General features: G+C 40.4%; 2 protein-coding genes across 4 annotated transcripts; both read left to right on the top strand.

The window, feature by feature from the left end:
- The first annotated feature begins 119 nt into the window (after nt 1–119).
- On the top strand, nt 120–12,335 carry LOC308094554 (heterogeneous nuclear ribonucleoprotein R-like). Of its 3 annotated transcripts, XR_013933963.1 has the most exons (15): nt 121–368; nt 2,025–2,185; nt 2,445–2,563; nt 2,659–2,766; nt 2,872–2,985; nt 4,930–5,106; nt 5,331–5,466; nt 6,058–6,263; nt 7,327–7,476; nt 7,932–8,053; nt 8,145–8,689; nt 10,325–10,378; nt 11,509–11,579; nt 11,756–11,968; nt 12,192–12,335. XR_013933963.1 is itself a non-coding variant. In XM_080441285.1 (13 exons), the coding sequence occupies exons 2-12, from the start codon at nt 2,029–2,031 to the stop codon at nt 10,351–10,353; spliced, it is 1,863 nt and encodes a 620-aa protein (XP_080297411.1). In that variant the 5' UTR covers nt 120–368; nt 2,025–2,028; the 3' UTR covers nt 10,354–10,378; nt 11,509–11,693. The 3 variants fall into 3 exon arrangements, 2 of the variants coding, with proteins under 2 accessions (XP_080297411.1, XP_080297412.1); XM_080441285.1 differs by lacking the exons at nt 11,756–11,968; nt 12,192–12,335 and having other exon boundaries at nt 120–368; nt 11,509–11,693; XM_080441286.1 differs by lacking the exons at nt 10,325–10,378; nt 11,509–11,579; nt 11,756–11,968; nt 12,192–12,335 and having other exon boundaries at nt 184–368; nt 8,145–9,627.
- Nucleotides 12,336–15,809: 3,474 nt separating this feature from the next.
- Nucleotides 15,810–20,342, top strand: dnajc8 (DnaJ (Hsp40) homolog, subfamily C, member 8). The gene is made up of 9 exons (XM_080442349.1): nt 15,810–15,911; nt 17,479–17,580; nt 17,719–17,775; nt 18,099–18,165; nt 18,646–18,740; nt 18,877–18,948; nt 19,307–19,398; nt 19,705–19,780; nt 19,871–20,342. The coding sequence occupies exons 1-9, from the start codon at nt 15,843–15,845 to the stop codon at nt 19,991–19,993; spliced, it is 753 nt and encodes a 250-aa protein (XP_080298475.1). The 5' UTR covers nt 15,810–15,842; the 3' UTR covers nt 19,994–20,342.
- Nucleotides 20,343–20,652: the final 310 nt, after the last annotated feature.

Below are 20,652 nucleotides of genomic sequence, written 5' to 3'. Positions count from 1 at the left end.
TTTTTTTAAAATAGCAGATCTACAAGCTCACAACGATACGACGCGTTGTGAGCTTGTAGATCGTCTATTTTCAAATATCCGACGCTCATGTGGCCCATGTAGCTTCTTTTGGGCTTGTTTTCATAGACCTAGTTGCTTATTTCTCTCACAATATCTGGCAACACTACCGTCGTGTCCGCAAGTCTCGCGTTGATTGCCGAGAAGTGGTGGTATTCGGTCGGAGCGACGACGGGACTGTCTGGTCTGGTAAATCTTGTCTCGTGGGTTCTAGACCCCATAAACGTTCTTATTATTCACATTTTACCGTTTTTCGACAAGTCTTGCACGTTTATTGTCGCACAATACAACTTCGTCCCGAACATAGATAGGTAAGCTCTCGTTAAAGCTATTTATTTCAACCTTCCTTTATGGCGCCTGCGTATTTTGAAATCAGAAAGGTGTTTTTCTGCACGACAAGGCCTTCTTTTTAGCCACACCGACAAGCTAACGGCTAACAACATGGATTTGATGCCAAAAAAAAGCGTTAAACGAAATTTGCACGATTATTCGTCTCTCTCTGTATATAATAATACTGCAGCGTGTATGTGTTGATTTATATGTCCATTCTCTGATTTACAGTTTAAATGTACAGTCAGCGGTAGTATTGATGTCGGTTTGGCTTGCTAGCTGTCTGCATGTTAAAGGGGGCGGGGCGGCATCTCTCCTTTTGGTGTTTAATCTCAAGGGGGGGGATGGAGACCACAGCAGGGGGGCTTGTAGGTCATGATCAAGCCATAATAACATGTAGTTACGGATATGTTTAGGCTTTATGCCTTAAATTCCGTGTCAGAGGTCATTTCCCCCCCCTAGTTTAAAAATCTACCAGGTTACACAGATTCTTGTCTCAGTTCCATTCGTGTTAATTGCATGATGCAATTGACTTCCAAGTACTTTCTACCTGGTATTAAAATGATCTTAAAGTGTCTTAAATGTAATTTATTTAAACTTGGTAGTAGTAGTCACCTTGCAGGTGTAAAGCTGTACCGAGTTGACCTCGGACATAGACCTAGTGTTGTACAACATAGGAACGCAGCTACTACCTTTTTATTAAACACATTTGAAAAACTGCTGCTATTTCTATACTATTTAAAATACTTTTGATAAACTGGTGCTGTTATTTGACCCAAAAAGTTTTATACCAATTGACTGTAAAACCCTGAAAAAAAAATTAACCCCCCCCAAAAAATGTTTTTCAAAAAAGCTTTAGACAAGCTTGCCAACATGTATAATAATACAACAATTTCTAACAGTATTATGAACATTAGTGTTTTTGTAAGCCAGTTTTTCCATGTTGCAATGTGGCAGCTCTGTTTACACAATGCTGTAATTCCCTCCAATTGTACATATTTTACCAAAGTAAAAAAAAAAAAAAAAAAGATTTTGACTTCTGTTTTGGCAATTTAAACGCATGTTTTCTCATTCTCATGCCAATAAAGCTCCTTTTTCAGAAGTATTTCATAAACAAAAACAATTTCCATAAATAAATACAACACTTTTAAGAAGTAGTGAAAATAGCAGATCTACAAGCTCACAACGTGGCACGAAATGTAGGCTTTTAGATGATCTGCTATTCACTAGTTTGGGTCTCGGGCAAACGTGTAATTTCTCTTTTGAGTCTTGAGCTAAAAAGTTTCGGAACCACTGCCCTAATAGATTATCTCTACTACAACATATGTATAGATGTAGTAAGTGGATGAGCCAGTTTCCCTTGTGGACATCAATTATTTAATGTTTCAGGGGTGGTTGGCTGCAAGCCAGGTGGGGTCGTGTTTACACTGTGAGACGCACCTGATAGTATGTCTCAAAAGAAGAGAAGTTCTGTGAAAGCTAATCAGACTGCTTCCAAGGACAGTGCTGTTGATGTAAATAAAGTAGCCAATTTGAACCAGAACCAGTTGGGTTTGTAATTTAATTGGGGGAATTGGGACAAATACAACTGACTTTCTCTCTGTTGTTTTTGTGATTTCTTTCCCTTTGCCTACCAGGAGAATGGCAGCCGCGGAGGTGAACGGTAGTGCAGCCCCAGTCAAAGAGGAAGAGGAACCTATGGACGTCTCCACCACACATACAGAGAACTTCCAGACCCTCATCGACGCTGGGCTGCCCAACAAAGTGGCAGAAAGCCTGGATAATATTTTCCAGACAGGTGGGCATTCATAGCTATCATAACGGCTTAGACTGAACTTTTCACTTCCACTACCCTATTTTCTCCACAATCGTTGATTACACTTGATTCGCAATATTGCCATTACCTTTTGAGGTGTACAGGAAATGTATATGTGTATGTATGTATGTATAGAGTGTTACACCTGTGACGTTACATCCAACCTGGCATTGAAATTTCACGTTGTCCACCTGTGCTTGAGAAGTTTGTTTGAGTTATAAAAATGACTTTGTAACCAAAGGCCTGGTGGCGTACGCTGACCTGGATGAGCGTGCAATCGACGCGTTGCGGGAGTTCAATGAGGAAGGTGCACTGACGGTGCTGCAGCAGTTCAAAGAGAGTGACCTGTCCCATGTGCAGGTGAGCTCACGGACTGAAGAACCTTCATGTTCTGCTCTTTTGCAGGCACTCTGTAACTTGCAACTGTGCGCTTTAATTATTTTCTTCCTCCATAGAACAAAAGTGCTTTCCTTTGTGGTGTTATGAAGACCTACAGACAGAGGGAAAAGCAAGGAAGCAAAGTACAAGAATCCACCAAGGGCCCAGATGAAACAAAAATAAAGGTATAACACATATGTAGCACCTTTTTACTTTTCATATATTTCTTCTCATGTGCAGCTGTAATGCAAAAATAAGCAAATGTAACCTTTCGAACACTTCAATTTCAGGCTCTGCTGGATCGGACAGGATACACCCTGGATGTAACCACAGGGCAGAGGAAGTACGGAGGGCCGCCACCTGACGAAGTGTTCACAGGAACACAGCCAGGCATTGGAACGGAGGTGAATAAGGATTATGATAACTTTCACAGTCAACTTCCAAAGTCTATGACTTTGGAAGGTGCAGGTAGCTAACTAATTTTGATGTCTGCCTGTGTTGCATGTCTTTCCCCTTCTCTACTCTCAGCATCCTGTCTCTCTACACTCGAACACAAACGACAATCTTTAGCTAGGGATGCTCCGATCGTTTGGCCAGCATTCAGTATCCTCAATTATTAAATATGTGATTGGGGAATTCTGATCATTTGTAATTGCTGATTGTGCAGTCGGTCGGTGACTCATTATACGCGAGTCAATCACAGCAGAGCATGGCAAGTTCCTTAAACTGAACGCAGAGAGCTAAAAGATAACACAAAGCTAGATAACACACCCACACTGTTGTATGACAAGTATAAATCAGGCTTCGCAAGATGACTACTCTCTCACGTTGCTACACTCTCCCAGGGTGCACATACTTTTCAGTTGTTAACCTATCAGGCTATGTATTCACACAAAGAAAACCGTCTGAACGAAGATGGTGGATAACCAACAAGGAAGGATTGCTTTCCTGCCTTCTCCACCACTATCACAAGAGCTTCTCTCTGTACCCTGCACAAGTGTGGAGAGAGTGAACAGTTTTTTCCCTTTTGTTTTCTGAAAAACATCAAATATTTATTCAAAGATTACAAAAGAATTATGTTGCTATATACTGTACATGGCAACAAGAACCCCCAAAAGGGGTTCTCGTCTTGAAAGGTATAGTGGGGGTTCCCGCCCTAAATGGGTAAAATGTCTTTAGCTTGCAATAATTCAACTGCAAGCCAATGTTTTGAGATATATTTCCTGTTATTTGTTGACTATGCTGTTTATTAAATCGACTAACTTTGTTTTAGCCTGGCTGTTAATATGTTTGTCCTGATTGAACTTTCAACTTCTTGCCAGTCCTTCAGTGTCCTCTAGAGGCCATTTTTGGTGTTTGTCATTGTTTTCCACAATGTTGTTAACTCTATAAACGCCATTGACTCGAAAACGCGTCAATTACTACTTAATCCACCCACGCCATTGACGCGTTAGACGCGTTGGATTTGCGTTCATTGTTTAATCTCTGATCGCGCTATGCTGCTTAAAATTCAATGTTATTCTCGAGTTCCACTTACTTCACCCATATCTGCATCCGGTTTCATGGCCTGGGTTCCGTTTCCGGTTTTTGATTATTTTCCCCCGGTCATTTTCGTCCAAAATAGGTAAACAAACGGTTTTTCACACGGTAGAACGGACAAACGGACAGCTTCTCTTCTATAATCTATGGTCTGGGTGACGATCAGTCATCGCCGTCGTGTTCGCGATCGTAATTTTGACGATCAAAACAATCTGGGAGGACGTCACATCCGTTTTCATGGTTTTCCTTGTCTAATCGCTCAAGAAGGTAAACAGTGACACCAGGAGCTGATCAAGCTATCATGTGCTGCTCTCTGGTGGCGGATTTGTGCGGCGTCTTTAAAAAACACTCTGATCAATTATTTTCATGAAAAATTTCAAAAAATAAAAAAAACACGAAAATTGCTGGCAATGGGGGAGTACTTTATGAAAATACTCTGGCAGTCAAAGAGTTAAGAATTGTTACTCTTATTGCTACATAATGAATTGTAAATAATAATTCTACACCGTAAATAAATCTAAAAAAAACTACTTTAACCACTTTCAACCTCTCATCACCATTTTGGGCATGTCATATAGGCGAAACATTATTTTTTATTTTTTATCAAAATGATATAGTTGCATCAAAATGATATAGTGGCAAGCTCACAACGCATTGTGAGCTTGTGGATTGGCCATTTTAGCAAGACACTGTTGTATGACAAAGTATAAGAAAGTGCCTCACTTCACGAGGGTCTAAATGAGTCTGTGTTCCTATCTATTCATTGTGCATTCTTCACTGCCTTTACCACTTTCTGGTCTCCTTCTTAGGTGTTTGTAGGAAAGATCCCCAGGGACCTTTATGAAGATGAACTAGTGCCGCTTTTTGAGACGGCTGGTCCTATCTGGGACCTGAGGTTAATGATGGACCCGCTGTCAGGCCAGAACAGAGGCTATGCCTTCATTACCTACTGTTCCAAGGAGGATGCCCAGGAGGCTGTGAAACTTGTAAGTCAGTCATTCTCTCACCTTATCTGGGGTTCTTAAATAATTGCACAATTCCCAATTGTTTGAGATGGTATCGAAACTCATAAATACATTAATCATGACATTTTAGACCAACTGTCATTTTTGTATACATTTATATGACCTGCTTTAGTATTGGTTAACCTACTTTATTACAGTTGAAGTTATCCCTTACATTTTGTTCAATTTCTTCTTTTCATTTTCAGTGTGATAACTATGAAATCCGCTCTGGGAAGTACTTAGGAGTCTGCATATCAGTCGCAAACAACCGCCTGTTCGTTGGATCAATTCCAAAGAACAAGACCAGAGAAAGCATATTGGAAGACTTCGGCAAAGTTACAGGTCGGTCTCAGCTGAAGTCTCAGTCACTTTATTTGATACTCAACTGGTGGGACTGTTAGGCCAGTGTTTGAAAATTGATTGTGTCCTGTAGTTCTTTCTTGTGCATTTGCAAATAAACATCCAAAACATCAATGTTGGGTTCCCATTCCACTAACCCCTGAACATCGTTTGTCATCCCCTCCTCTTTGCTCTCGCTTTCCTGTATCTCTCCACTGTCCCGTTTCTCTTGCCTCTCCGTCTTTTTACAACACCCTGTGTAAACATGAAAATGCCATACAACTACAGTACTATAACAATCCACAGAGTTTTCCCTACAATTGTGATTTGATCAGAATTCTGAGTGTTTCTTTTTTCCTTCTTGCAATTGCATACATCACATATGTAATATAGATATCTCAATTGTGAGGGGAAAAAACTCACAATTCAAGGTTCTTTATTTTTACTCTGTGGTAGAAATGGGTTTCTTTCCATACAATCCTTATCAGTGTTTTACCAAAGATAATGTTGGCTAATGTTTTGGACCCTGGTTAGAAAGCTGAGGTGTGGCATCTACCTGCTGACCTGTGTTGTGGTGTCTCCTCCATCCTCCAGAGGGTCTACAGGAAGTCATCCTGTACCACCAGCCAGATGACAAGAAGAAGAACCGTGGCTTCTGTTTCTTGGAGTATGAAGACCACAAGTCTGCCGCTCAGGCCCGCCGCCGCCTCATGAGCGGCAAGGTGAAGGTCTGGGGAAACCCTGTCACCGTGGAGTGGGCTGACCCCGTCGCTGAGCCCGACGCAGAGGTCATGGCCAAGGTCAGTGAGACAAGTGGGGGTTTTTCCATCTTTCACACGGTCCCTTCTGGTCTTTCTCTTAGTGTGTCTCTCTGCACTCTCCCTGTACTTTTCTCTGTGTCTGTTGCCTTTTGGGGTAGGTAAGATTGAATTCTCCATTTGTGGTAGATATATTTTGACTGTTTCATATGAATATTCCAATATCCAGACTAGAGATATTGAAATCGTACGTATTTACAATGTATCTTTCAACAGTCAAGACAAATGAATTAACAGAAACCAATCCTCTCTATTTCGTCATTGCTTTCCCTTTAAACGTGTGTGTTTAAGATTTGTGTTTAAAATCATGGGAGGTAAGTGGTTGCATTGTGTCAATAAAATCCCCTTGAAATGTCTTTCAGGGAAAATTTGTCCTCCTTAGTTTGATACATTTATGCATCAAACAGAACATCGAGGCCTGGCTTAATTTGATTGACAATGACATGACAGGCTGACACAATGATACAGTACAAATATTTCACCAATATTTCAATAAACTAATGTTTTTTAACCTCAGAATATGGTTACAAGGACTGCTGCTGTCAGAATGGCCTTCTCCATAAAATGAAATTGCATACTATTGTGTTCATTTTGGAAAAGCAGAAAAAAGCTTTTTTCAAAGTCTAGAACTAAGAAGAGACACAGACGGTCCTACAGTATATACTACATACTATCCCTTTCAAAATGTATAAATAATTCCAGCCACCTTGACTGTAACTACTATATTTATTTGAGAAAGAGAGGTTTTGTGGAACTATGCACATGGCAGGAGGCGTGGCTACTATAAAATATTTTATTTTGAATTTCCTTTTAGTGCACTATGAGTGATCAATATGTATTTTTTATTTATACAATAATGAGGCTGGATATAATTTGTTATACAAATATGCAAATAGTCAATTATCTTCTTTCTCCCTTCGTCCTTGTCCTCTCGCCTCTCTTGTTTCTCATCCTCTCTAATGTTATTTGCCACACTATAACATTGTTCTCCCTTTCCACCTGTCTTTTGCTGTGTGTGTGTGTGTGTGTGTGTGTGTGTGTGCAGGTTAAGGTGCTATTTGTAAGGAAGTTGGCCACTCCGGTTACTGAGGAGCTTCTAGAGAAAACCTTCTCTCAGTTTGGAAAGCTGGAGCGAGTGAAGAAGCTTAAAGACTACGCCTTCGTCCATTTTGAGGAGAGAGATTCTGCTGTGAAGGTGGGCTGTTTTAGTTGAGCAATAGCAGTTAGGAACATAACATACAGGCGTCAGGGCCTGAGAATAATAATATTTAGACCAATTTCATCCCACAGGGGAAATGTAGTTTTCACCTTCACGAGGGGGAGGGTAGTTCTGGGTCTTGCACAGGAACACTTCGACCCATTTCCGGGGCCAGGAATCGAACCTGGGACCTTCTATTTACCAGGCGGGCTGGGCTCTCTACCCATTTGGCTATGGCCGCCCCAAAGCACAGTTGGATACTGAAGCAATCCTGGGTTTAATAGTTCTATAATTAATGTTTTAGTTTTTACTGTTTTGTATTTGGACCAACTTTTTTGGTGTGCCTTTCTTTTACCTACTGGCAGCTTTTTATTAATTATTAATGAATGTGGGTGGAAGGCCGGTGATGAGGGGAGAGAACATTCTTAATTCTTGAATGGTGCTCCTTTTAGGCGATGGACGAAATGAATGGGAAAGAGCTAGGAGGAGAGGAGATCGAGATCGTCCTGGCTAAACCCCCAGACAAGAAGAGGAAGGAACGCCAGGCTCAACGACAGACCACCAGGAATACAGGGTGAGACACACACACACATACCTGAACCAACAGGAACACAGAATGTTACAGAGGATAACAATAGATAATGACCCCCCCTTCCATTCTGCAGGTATGATGATTATTACTACTACCCGCCCCCACGCATGCCCCCTCCAGGCAGGGGCAGAGGGCGTGGCGGGCGCGGAGGCTACGCCTACCCCCCTGATTACTACGGTTATGAAGACTACTACGATGACTACTACGGGTACGACTACCACGACTACCGCAGCGGTTACGACGATCCCTACTACGGCGGCTACGAGGACATGTACAGCATGAGGGGCCGCGGGGGCAGGCCCGCCCGCGGGGGCCCACCTCCGCCCAGGGCCCGCGGGGGGGCACCCCCTTCACGGGGCCGAGGTGGCTACGCCCAGAGGGGGCCGCCACTCGGCGGGCCGCGCGGCGGCAGAGGAGGGCGCGGTGCCCCCTTCCAGCCACAGAGGGGCCGCGGCCCGCGTGGGGCCAGGGGCAACCGCGGGGGCAACGTCGGTGGGAAGAGAAAGGCTGACGTGTTCAACCAGCCCGACTCGAAGCGCAGGCAGACCAACAACCAGCAGAACTGGGGGTCCCAGCCCATCGCCCAGCAACCACTGCAGCAGGGGGCCGACTATTCTGGTAACTATGGTTACAGTAATGACACCCTGGAGTTTTCACAGGATTCTTATGGGCAACAGTGGAAGTAGATGCACCAAAAGGTATTTGGCAAAGTAATCGACAACACAACAAAAAGAGAAAAAGAACAATGAAAAGAAAAAAAAAATGAAAAAATCAGGAGATTGGCTCCAATTTTTTTGATTGACTTTTTATTCTTCACCTGTCATGAAAACAAACACAATCCTTCCTCCCCCACCCACCCTCCCAACAAAAATGGACAGACCCCAGAAATTGGCTCAAGTTGATTGGCTGGAGTGCGTTTTGGCTGAAGAAGTAAGCGTAACCGTTCTGATGAATCATTTGTTACTCTGTACGGTTACTTTGGGACGTATGTCTTAAAAACATGCAAAATACTTTCACTCCTATTTTTTGCTCCTGGTTGTTTTAAAGCCAACAGTGAACATTTAAACAGAAAGCGGACATTCATTTTGACAAAGTCTGAGAGGACATTAAATCATGAAATTGCCTTGCAGGAAGTGTGTCCATGCCCCCATTCCCTGCCCTTCCCTACTTGTATTCCTTCTATTTGTGGTTCTCATAGTAGCATAGGGACTTGCTTGTAAATAAATGCATATGGTTAGTGCTTCTCATTCATTTTTGTTTTTTTGCAGTGGTGGAGAAAAGAATCCACAGGAAGGAGGGGGGGGAAACCCAAGTTTTGTAACGTTCAAGGTGTATGTCTAGCATTTCTAGCGGTAGATGACGTTGTGTTTTTTAAAAATTGATATTATCAATAACTTCCTATGTTTTCTTTGAACTTGCCCGGTAGAATTTGGTTTGGCTTACCTTAAGAGCCTTAGCAGTTTGTTCTCTGATGTTTGTATTTATAACTTTTACGTTTGTTCCGTTTCAATAAAATTCAGTTGAGCATCCTTCAATTGTCAGATACCTCAAAATCACTGGTGTCATTCAGTATTTTACTTTTAATTTCCACCTTAATTCTCACATTTGGATGGAGAGTTTCTTTTGCCCCCGCCCCGCCCCAACAAGGCAAAATTTTCCAAGGAAATTGTGAAATCACACAACGGGACAAGAGAACTCCAACTGTGTTTTTGGGATTTGATAAAAAAAAAAAAAGATTGGAGGATTTTAACCCTTTATTTTCCAGTGCATGCCATATACAGTATAGTCTGCAGTCATTCCTTGCAACCATTATTCATGTATCGTACCAAGCAGTACACAATTTTCCAGCAGCAATTAAAGAATTCTGTCTTAAAACAATATTGTGGGGAGCTATATTCAATTTAAGACCATCTGTTAAGAGCAACTATGACCGCTGAATGGATTTGTCACTAAATCATCGCCACTCAAATGGCAGAAGAGCTTGTGATGTTATCTTTAATTATAGAACCTCAATTGACTGCTCGACATCTGTTTCATCTTTCGTCAAGACACGCAGGATTTGTCCAACCAAAGGGTTAAAATTCTTTTAAACTCAGGTGCTTACGCCATAGCAACAGCTCATCTATTGCTGTTTTTCTTCTGTTTTTGTTTGTTTTTCCATAGCAAAGAGCTTTCAGCATCGTGCATTTTATTTTGGTGCTGTGATTTGAGTGTATTTTGTTGATGTCTGTCCTTTTATTCCGACCTACCTAGGTGGAGCCTCATTGAGAGCAGCAGAGTGAGGAACTCCTGAAACGGTACTCACGGGTGAGCTAGTCTTGCAGAGTACTGTCTTCCTCACCTACAGTTCTAATCACTGGACAAACTCTTAGTGGCCACAAAGCTACACTCGTCTCCCCCCTCTACTAATATATATATATATATATATATATATATATATATATATATATATATATATATATATATATATATATATATATATATATATATATATATATATATATATATATATATATATATATATATGATATAAATACTACATTTCAGTGTTATTAATTGTCTATAGTGGGCAATATTCAGGTAGAACATCCCACATTTAGTTAAACTACAAATAATCACTCTGGTTGCTTCAGAGCAACCATGGAGTTTTCAACTGGGAAAAAATAGAAAATGTTCTGTTGAAAATATGTTCTTTTTGTTGGTGTGACACATGACACTGTCAATTAAGTATAAATTGGGCTTTTAAGGCTTTTAATTGGCTTCATGTTGTTGCATTTGACCAGCTTGTGCAGTGCTTAGTGGCCAAATATCATTTTTATTCCGTTGGATTAAACCAAAAGGCAGACAGTCAACGATTTGGTAAGAGCGGTAGACATTGTATAACACCTGTTCCTTATGTTGGCCCACTGCGCTATAATCACCCCAGCTGTCTCCATGTTGCATTCCTTTGGAGAAGGGAGGACATTTACCCTCTTTCACCACTAGATGTCATAATTTTACTCTGGCCAAGACACACCACAACTCCATTGTTCTGTTTTGTAAGACTCACTTTAAATTGAGCTATTCCAAGGTTGTAGAGGGTTTGAGTCCATGGTGTATAGAACATTATGTTCGAAAGTTCACTGTTTGCAGTGGGATTACTCATTTAGATGTTGCCAAAACCACCTCATATTGGAACAATGAAGACCCAGAAAATTGTTACCACCGAAGGCCACAAGATGGCAGTAGAAAGTGCTTATTTTTGGTTTCCGGAGGTGGGACACTGGTGCCTGGCCTCGTAGCATAACAGCCTCACTGCAGAAAGCTGTTTCTGTTCAACTGATCAGATCATGATTGTTGTCTCTAAAGAATGCTTTGTCATTAAAAGAGTCATGAACAAGTCATCGAACAGCTTCTCAACCAGAATTGTTTGTTTATATGTTGCCTCTTGTCAGCAGGCAGTAAGGGAGCGTCCCTCCACCCATATGAATGAGCTAAGAATACTGACCCAAGCAGACAGGACGTGTTGGTAAGATGTTCATAATTTGAACAAATGCTTAGAATATGTATTATGTAGCTCCATCTGTAACATGTTATCACAGATCTGTATAGTGACACTATGCTTAGCTTGTGCATCAGCTTCTTACTTACTGCAGGATTCAGAGAAACACAATGTTTAAACATGTCTGTGTATCCTTTTCCCAGTTCTCGGCATGTTCTGCCAAATCCTTGCCTGGGCCTCAGCAAGGTTTGGTATCCCTCAGGAGGAACTGTTTAAGTATATTAAGCCTCCAATAGAGGACACCTCCACAGGACTTTACAACACAGATGTCGTGGCTGTTCCCCTCCGTAGTCATATGTGTCTGTATACTTGTCCATGTTTACTGCATGGCGGGGATGCAGACTAGAAGAAAAAGGGTAAGAAATATCAATGATGGTGTTTATAAATATGCTAGCTAATGCTGTCACTGCTGTCAGCTGTTCATGCTACTTATTCAATTTTCACTGAGGCTACAATAGATGGATAAAATAAGTAGGCACAGGAAGAGTGATCTACTTATGCTGTTGATATTATTATTGTTGATATAATAACACTGATGTTGATACAGTAGTAACCATGGTTTCTTTCATGCTGGTCCAGCTGAAGCAGATCCTGGATCAGTCAGCATGGCTCATAGAGATGATCCACCGACTGGAGACAATGAAGCATCTTGCAGGGCCCCACCAGCTGAACCTGCAGGCCTGTCAGGCTCTGAATGGTCTCTGTTGGCATCCTGGAAAAATGATTTGTTTCTTGTATTGAAGAATAAATTCTATTTATCGAAGAAAACCACTTTGTTTGTGTATTTAGTTTTTTTCACAAATGTTTTGCCGTTTTCTCATTTTGCTTTGGAATCATTTGGAATTTGGACAGCTAAAAAAGGACAAAAAAAAACATTCTGGGCTTGTCGGACGTGCGTCCTGTGACTGTCCTACCCGTGTGAATCTCCAGTGTGGTCCCATATTGGATTGGACCTGTCAGGAACCTGGAAGCTGTCCCTGAAAACCGGAAGGCTGGCATTAATGTACAGTTGCTGACGGCTCTCAACCTCCCGTGCCTCACCACCGTTAACAAGATCAAAGTTCAGGTATTCAAAAACGGTTCAGTGGCACTTCAATTGCAAAAATTGACATAACCATTAGTCTTAAAACCTGGAATTTGAAATTCCCTCTACAAATTGTAGAATTGTGAAAGCATCCAATGGAATGAGTGGTCTTAGTGTCAAAAGTGTCCATGAGCAAGACAAGAGACACTACCCCAACTGCTGCCCGGGACCTGGGGGCCAACGCACAGACACATATTATAGGGCAGGCAATATTGCCGCTACAAAGTATGAGGAACCAGAACACAATTTTGACTCATGTACACAAGATGTAATAATAATTTAAAAAAACGCGGTTTATGCATGAATGCATTCCAGTTGATTCAGTCTGTCGTAAATCATTCGACATTTCTATGTTGTACCATAGCCTGTTTTTTTCACACTGTATGTGTCTATATTTTTCTTTTTCTCTTGCTTCATTCTCTTTTAATTGTAACCATAATTATACACACACAGAGATCTCTCTCCCTCTATATACATATATATGGTATTTTTGCATAAGGGTCATATATGGTTTGTGTGGATTCTGGTGTATTTCCTCTTTGCATCAACAGACAGGCACTGGGCACTTTGTGATATTTTGGGGGGAAACTGGGCAGTGGCGTCGGCACTACTTTGGAATTAAATGAAGACCATTATACAGCTGTATCATGAATCATGATGATCTTCATTTATAAACATCTATAAGCTTGCAGAAGGCAGATGTTAATACATTACACGTCTGGTGTATTTGTGAGCAACAGTGTATGTGAAATTAGTTCTTGGCTTCACTACATCCTCTGATCTAGTAGAATTTTAGTCTATGAGTGAATCTGATGAGATTCATGTCAGGATTATAATAAAACTAATGAAAGGCGTGAAATGGTTATTAATTTTAACTGTGGTTATTTGCTATCATCACCAGTGATGGAAGAAGTAGGCTACTCACATTTTGTACTTAAGTAACTTAGGGACCAGTCGAAATTTACATAAGGGGGGGTATGGAGGAAAATAGGGGAGGGTCATGCCTTTCTAATTTTGGTCCAAGGGAGGGTCAGCTAATTTTACTTTGAATCCAAGGGAGGGTCATGCAATTTTGAATTGATAAAATAGTCCGTTTTTTATATACCTTTTTAGTACAGCAGAACAGTGGTCAATGACCCCTCTCCATTTCAAAGGATACAAAGAATTCAAATCAAGTAACACCTTGTCTATTTAGAATCAATGACGGTCGTTAACAAGCCATCAACGCACAGCGAGTGTGAACGACCCAGTCAAATCTATTCAGCGTCTTAACGATGGTGGTTGAACAATTAAGCAAAACTTCAACAGGCGTTATTGGAGAGATGCATTATAAATAGGCCTACTATAACTGGATATTCATAATCATTTGAAGTAATTCTGTGCATGTGATTAATGTGGATCTATATGGACAGTTGTGTATAGATGCCTAGCTCCACAAGTAAAACCAGAAGCATCAGGCCATAATTGATAGCCTAATTTGTTTTATGTAGGCAACAGTGTAGTTGTAGTCACTGTAGTTGATAATTAAAAGGGCAGAGTGACAAAAGTTTTAAACTACTGGTTACCAAATATTCAACTTTCTTCAATCTGACCAGGATTCAATGGGTTTCCCACATGTAAGATGAGAACACTATCCATTCTGCTACCACTACTACAGATACACTGTGCATTTAACAAGACTGACTACACTACAGCAATGTTCTAATCAATGTGGAAAGCAAAACATTGGACATATCAGTTTTAAATGTCATGTTGTATTTGATGGGGAGGGTTAGGGGTGTCAAGAATTTCACAATACGATACATGATGTTGGGCATGATATCGATATGATATATTATTAATGTTCTTTTCTCATGTATCATCAACATTGGCCATCATCTTATAAATAACGTTATAAAGCAAGTTAGAAACAATTACAAAGTGCTTTGTACACACAAATAAATACATTTGTGCAAGCTTAATGGAGAAGTGAAGTTCTCACTAACTATAAACCCATTGTTTCAGAAGACAGATAGACACTAATATAACAAATATAATATAATATAAGACTGCATAACTATAAATTCCACAAACCTCATATTTATGTCATCTGGACTTTACCAACCAAGTGCAGCGTAGTTATTTCCAACAGCTAAAAAACATCTATAATACCAGATACAGTATAATACAATCTTAGATTAGATGTAGGCCTATTTGAGAGTGCAGATGCATGTCACATTAACGAGCGTCAACGAGCATCAGCTGACACACAACACCTCCCATCTGCAGTGCTTTAAACTGAAAGTGACTGACTGGAGTCTGTTTCATTTCTCTCCAAAATACCTTGAATATGATGGAGGACATGATTAATAATTACTATGATTATGATAAGCTTTACATTTCATATCATACAGTAAAAACTCCTAACTTTCACCGGCAAAAAAAAAGAAAGTGTTTTTTTTGTATTAAAAAAACAATTAAAAAAATATTACGATACAGTATGACATCATGACAATACCTATCATCATATTTTAATACCACGATAGGCTGTATCGTGACACAATATATCGTGACACTTCTAGGCGGGGAGGGTTACTCTTTTTTTTGTAATCACTTGGGGAGGGTCATTGATTTTTTTTTTGTCAAAGGGAGGGTCATGGCATTTTAGATCAGGGCACATACATTTCCTCCATGCCCCCCCTTATGTAAATTTCGACTGGTCCCTTAGGGTAAGTTAATACCCTATTGTAGAAATAGTCTGTTACAAGTACAAGATTAGTATTACAAATTTACTTGAGTAAGTACAACATTTTCACAAGTTTTCAAATGTATAAATGTATAAAAATCTGTAGTGGAGTAAAAGTACAATATTTTCCTCTGAGATGTAGTGGAGTAGAGAAATGTGTAAATAGTTAAGTAAAATATACCTCAAAATTGAACTTAAGTACAGAACTTGAGTACATGTACTTAGTTACTTTACACCACTGATCATCACCAGGCAATTTTCAATGCAGAAAATTAACTAGCAGATAGTGTGATTCTATAACTTTCGATCTTTCGATGCGCGACACCGTCATGCGACGAAGTTCCATCAAATGGCAGTGCACGGTCACGTGACGTGACGCCACTGACGACGTAACTGACGTCACATGTAAACCTGGGTCAAGATGGCGGCCGCCGGAGGAGAATCCTCAACTCAGTGTTCAGATGAATTGTTTAACAGCTTTTACACGGAGGTACGGTCACTCTCACAGCGTTGTGCGCTAGGAGGACAGCGGTGTTTGTCATATTCCACATTATGCCACATGCACACTGGTCGCTCTGCCGGAGCTCGTCTTCTATCACGTGTGGTCCTCCTCAGCATTAGCATTAGCTAGCCATGGAAAGCTAACGCAACCTGTGCAAAAAGAATCATGGACCTGTTTGTTTTCCTGTATTACTGTTATACCACCTGCTCCTTTATCCTGCTGGTCTGCATGAAACACAATGAGCTTGTTGCTAATCATATGGTTAATAATAGGTGTTACAATATGGCACAAATGTGGCTTTAACTGTTTATCACAGAAAATTAAAAACACATGAGAAGGAGGCATAGTTTGATGAACCTTTCCATGAGTTTTTAATTGTCACTGCGACATTAGTGTTGGTCGTTGATCTTGAATGACGCAAACGTTATTTAAATGACCGTGTCAATTAAACAAAAACTAACTTGTGTTTCTGTCAGTCATGCCCGTCATTGCTCTGTTGTTTTTAGAAATCGTCTTGTCTTTTATTTGGATACAAGATAGGTGGGCACTATAGGGCTATCTGGGCACCTCGATGTAAAAGTGTCTTTTTTGTCAACATGTGATCATTATCAGACTTAATTTTATCCTTCAACTTCTTGTTGATGCCCCAAAATGACTGGATATACAGGTTTTGTAGCAATTGTAGAAATAGTTGACCTTAAATTGTATACTTTAGACCATTTAATTTGTATTTACTTTTACATTTTGGACAAAATGGCCAATTTTACATCGAGGTGCCCAGATGTCCCTAGTACCCACCTATACTGTTACCTTTTATTTTATCCGCTGTTTTCACAGCCACACGGACCACAGTGGCAAAAGATAGAAACAGCCTGAACAACACTGACGAAATCTGTCAAAAATATATCAGAGTTCTTTCTGTAACCAACAAATCTTCCTGAAAGCTGCAGGCATTTTGGCTTATCAAGTTTCACATTCATTAGAAAACATTGCATAACCGTATGAATTATGTTTCTTACACATTCAAGAGGAATGCTTCAAGATAACTGTTCCAAAAACGAACAATAAAACGTTTCTATTACTTCTGATAAAGCTTGTATGCGCTTGGTAGGAAGGACATCTGGTGCCTTTTCTTAGATTGTCGTGATCTTTGTTTGTAGACAGGCTCTAGATCAGTGGTTCTCAACCCCTTTAATTTCAAGGACCCCCATAACTCTGAGAGTGTACAAATTGAACCAAATGGACCCATTTGTACACTCTCAGAGTTACAGACCTGTAAGGGTCCATTAGGAACCTCCTCAAGGAACCCAGAGAGTCCCTGGACCCCACTTTGAGAGCCACTGCTCTAGTCTACTCTAGATCTTTGGACTGGTCCCTTAAGTAGTCAGCTGAATTCCCTGTTGCTAGTTATGTTTTGTAACACGCCTACAAAACAAACCATTCTAAATCGTTCATCCCGCCAGTTGTTTTAAGTTGAAGTGACCCTACACTGTCATATGTTCATCAGGTTGATAATTAGGATTTTTCTCTGTGCTGTGACTTTCTGTCTCAACAGGTGAAGCAAATTGAGAAGCGTGACTCCGTTTTGACCTCCAAGCAGCAGATCGAGAGATTGCTCAGGCCTGGTTCATCCTACTTCAATCTGAATCCCTTTGAGGTAACTATAGAACTAACAATATAACTTCATAAGTACATGTGGTATTGGAGGGAGAGGGCTATCTGAGGGCTTTCTCATATGGTCCACATTTGTCATTCTTGACCCAATTGTGATTCAGTAATTCATTCTTAATTCCAGGTGTTGCAAATTGACCCAGAGGCAACAGATGACGAGTTGAAGAAGAGGTTTCGAGCAGTAAGCAGAACACGTTATAACTTATTGTACAACTTGGCCAATAATAAAAAAACTATCGTTCTATTGTGAGGAAGATACTCTCAAAGTTACTGTAAGAAGCCCAGCCTGTGTTTCAACACAATTTGTGTGGGCTGGAGGAGATTTTTCAGAGCGAGGACATTGGGTGTTACCGTCAGACCATTACATGTCCTTGCAATAGAACGACAGATTTCGGGTTAAGAATCGGCTAAGTCGACCTTTAAAAGCTTGAAACTGAACAACCACTTCAGTGATTTTCTCTTTCATAGTCTAATGTGTAGTCTTTGTTGTCTTCCTTTCATCAGTTGTCCATCTTAGTCCATCCAGACAAAAACCAGGATGACCAAGACAGATCACAGCTTGCCTTTGAAGGTAAAATGCTGATATATGCATGTAATTGGGAATGACGTTTCAATGTACAGTGTGTTTAAATGGCTGATACTGCCTAGGGGGTATATTCTAGAAGTTCTAGAATATGTTCTAGAACACTGCAGTCTCAACCAGTTGTCCACGGACCACTAGTGGTTCAAGTGGTTAAATTCAAGAGATTTGAAATACATCCCTGGTTGGCATTTAGTGGATATGTCACAGTATGATCAGATTGAAAAAGGTGCACTCGTTTGCACCGACGGAGGCGCGCCATCTGAAGGTGACTTGAGCGCCGAGCAAGCTTAGGCGAGCGAGTCGCTGTGCCAAGCATCGCTGTGCCGCAGGGGAGAGCGGGAGGTGAAGTCGAAGAAAACAAACACTCTTTTTTCAATCTGATATCATACTGTAACAGATATATTAGTAGGCTGTAGTTGTAGAGTGAGACTGTACTGGATGCCATCTGAAGATGATGTTTCATTCTAGCTGTGGACAAGGCGTACAAGAATCTACTGGATTCTGACATGAAGAAGAGAGCTATAGATGTGATCAGTGCAGGAAAGGAGTATGTGGAACACAACGTGAGTTTAAACCATGACAACATTTTATTTACCTTTTTAGGAGACCTGATCATTTATGCCTTGATCTAGTAAATGAATTTAAATGTTTCTTTGCACTGGAGTATCCCTTTAAAGTCTTGTCAATCTGTACCAACAGATGAAGGAGAAAAAGAAACAGCTAAAGAAGGAAGGGAAGTCTTTATATATCGAGGAGGATGATTCTGAAATGGTAATGTCATGGTTAAAAATGCATGTATATATATTTATTTATTATTACAGCCATATATACATTTTCATAAACTAGAGTAAATCAATGTCACTCAGTTTGTGATGGGTTCTATGATGCCTGCTCACTCTCGCTAATGCATTCAAACACAGAACACGCACGTCCCGGCCAAGGGACGTGCGTTAATTTAGTCCAACAAAACCTTCATACAAATGGCCCCTGGTGTGTGACAGACTGTGCTTCACTGGTAGTGTAAATAAGGCCCCTGACTTAACATATACAAGGGTTTGTGCATGCCTGTATATGACACAAACTGTAAGCACAGTATAAATTATACTTGTCTCCTCTGCTGTTCTTCCAGTTCAGACAAGCAGTGTACAAGCAGACGATGAAGCTGTTTGCAGAACTTGAGATCAAAAGGAAGGAAAGGGAAGCAAAGGATATGCATGAAAGGTAAATATAACGTAAAACCTTTATTTGTCACCTAGGACAAACTGGAAGGTTAAAGAACCATTAACATTCATCTCAGTTACCTAGCTAAACTTTCACAACTAGTTTCTGTGCTGTCAACATTATTAATGTAATACACAGTAGGTTATTGCTATTTTTACTTGTTAGTAGTTGCGCTGTCGTGGAAACAATGCAGACTCGTATAAACTGGACTGGACAGGATATCAAGTGTGTGATGATCACTATGAGAAGAACTTGATCTTAATCGTCATGCATCTCTTATTTTTATCTACCCCTTCCTCCTTCAAGGAAAAGAGCCAGAGAAGAAGAAATACAGACGGCAGAGAAAGCAAAACGAGAGAGGGAATGGCAGAAAAACTTTGAGGTGTGTTCCTGTTAAAATGAATCCCTATACAAACTATTGCACAATGACCTTGTCCGTCTATAATTAATCCATCAATGCATTGTTTATCAGGAAACGAGAGACGGGCGAGTAGACAGCTGGAGAACCTTCCAGGCCAAAGGAAAGGCTAAAAAGGAGAAGAAAAACAGGTCCTTCCTCAAGCCTCCAAAAGTTAAAATGGAGCAGCGAGAATGAGCAATGTTCTGGAAGGTTCTAATGTGACATTTTGAACCTCGCTCCCCATCGTCAGTCAGGTCTCCACCTTAGTAGTTTTTACGTCAGCCTGGTTCTTTTTCCTAAGACTATGTTCACCCACCACCCCCGAGATAAATGTAGTTTTGTGCTTTGCTTTTTTTTTTCTCCCTAATGTACATATTTGTTATCCGAAATGTTTATGAGAGCATGATTATGATGATAACTCTGCTCTCCTGATGAAGAAAAAAAAACGCTCTCTTCCAATTCTGTAACAGAGAGTAACAGAGTATCACAGTTTTGCTTTCATTTTTTTTTTACTCGGTAATAAAGCTTGTTTATAACAAGCATATTTTGCTGTGGTCTACCATATGTTGTTTGTTCATAATTCAGTATTTGCGCAACTAAACAGGAGAACATTGTATAAAATGTATACATTCTTTAAGGGCAAAGTGGAGATATGAAAATGACATAGGTTTTAATTTTTTTCAGAAGCTTTTGGGTGTGTGCAGCAGATTAGGGTATAATGTTTTGAATGCTATAATAAACTATTGGTATAGCACCTTCATACAAAACATGCAGCTCAAAGTGCTGAATCAAATGAATCAAAGATGGTGGGTTGAAGTGTCCATGAGCCAGAGACTGAACCCAGCTCCTGATGA

This window comes from Gymnoscopelus braueri, assembly GCF_963280865.1.
Source record: "Gymnoscopelus braueri genome assembly, chromosome: 11".
NCBI classification, from domain to species: Eukaryota; Metazoa; Chordata; class Actinopteri; order Myctophiformes; family Myctophidae; genus Gymnoscopelus; species Gymnoscopelus braueri.
Note: the sequence above shows the minus strand (reverse complement) of the source record. Positions and strands in the feature narration are given on the sequence as shown.

Coding starts and splice junctions, on each gene's coding strand:
- LOC308094554 (XM_080441286.1), top strand. CDS start 2,029: ATGGCAGCCGCGGAGGTGAACGGTAGTGCAGCCCCAGTCAAAGAGGAA. Junction 2,186..2,444: donor GGATAATATTTTCCAGACAG/GTGGGCATTCAT, acceptor TTGTAACCAAAG/GCCTGGTGGCGTACGCTGAC. Junction 6,264..7,326: donor ACGCAGAGGTCATGGCCAAG/GTCAGTGAGACA, acceptor GTGTGTGTGCAG/GTTAAGGTGCTATTTGTAAG.
- dnajc8 (XM_080442349.1), top strand. CDS start 15,843: ATGGCGGCCGCCGGAGGAGAATCCTCAACTCAGTGTTCAGATGAATTG. Junction 17,776..18,098: donor TGAAGAAGAGGTTTCGAGCA/GTAAGCAGAACA, acceptor TCCTTTCATCAG/TTGTCCATCTTAGTCCATCC. Junction 18,166..18,645: donor ATCACAGCTTGCCTTTGAAG/GTAAAATGCTGA, acceptor GTTTCATTCTAG/CTGTGGACAAGGCGTACAAG.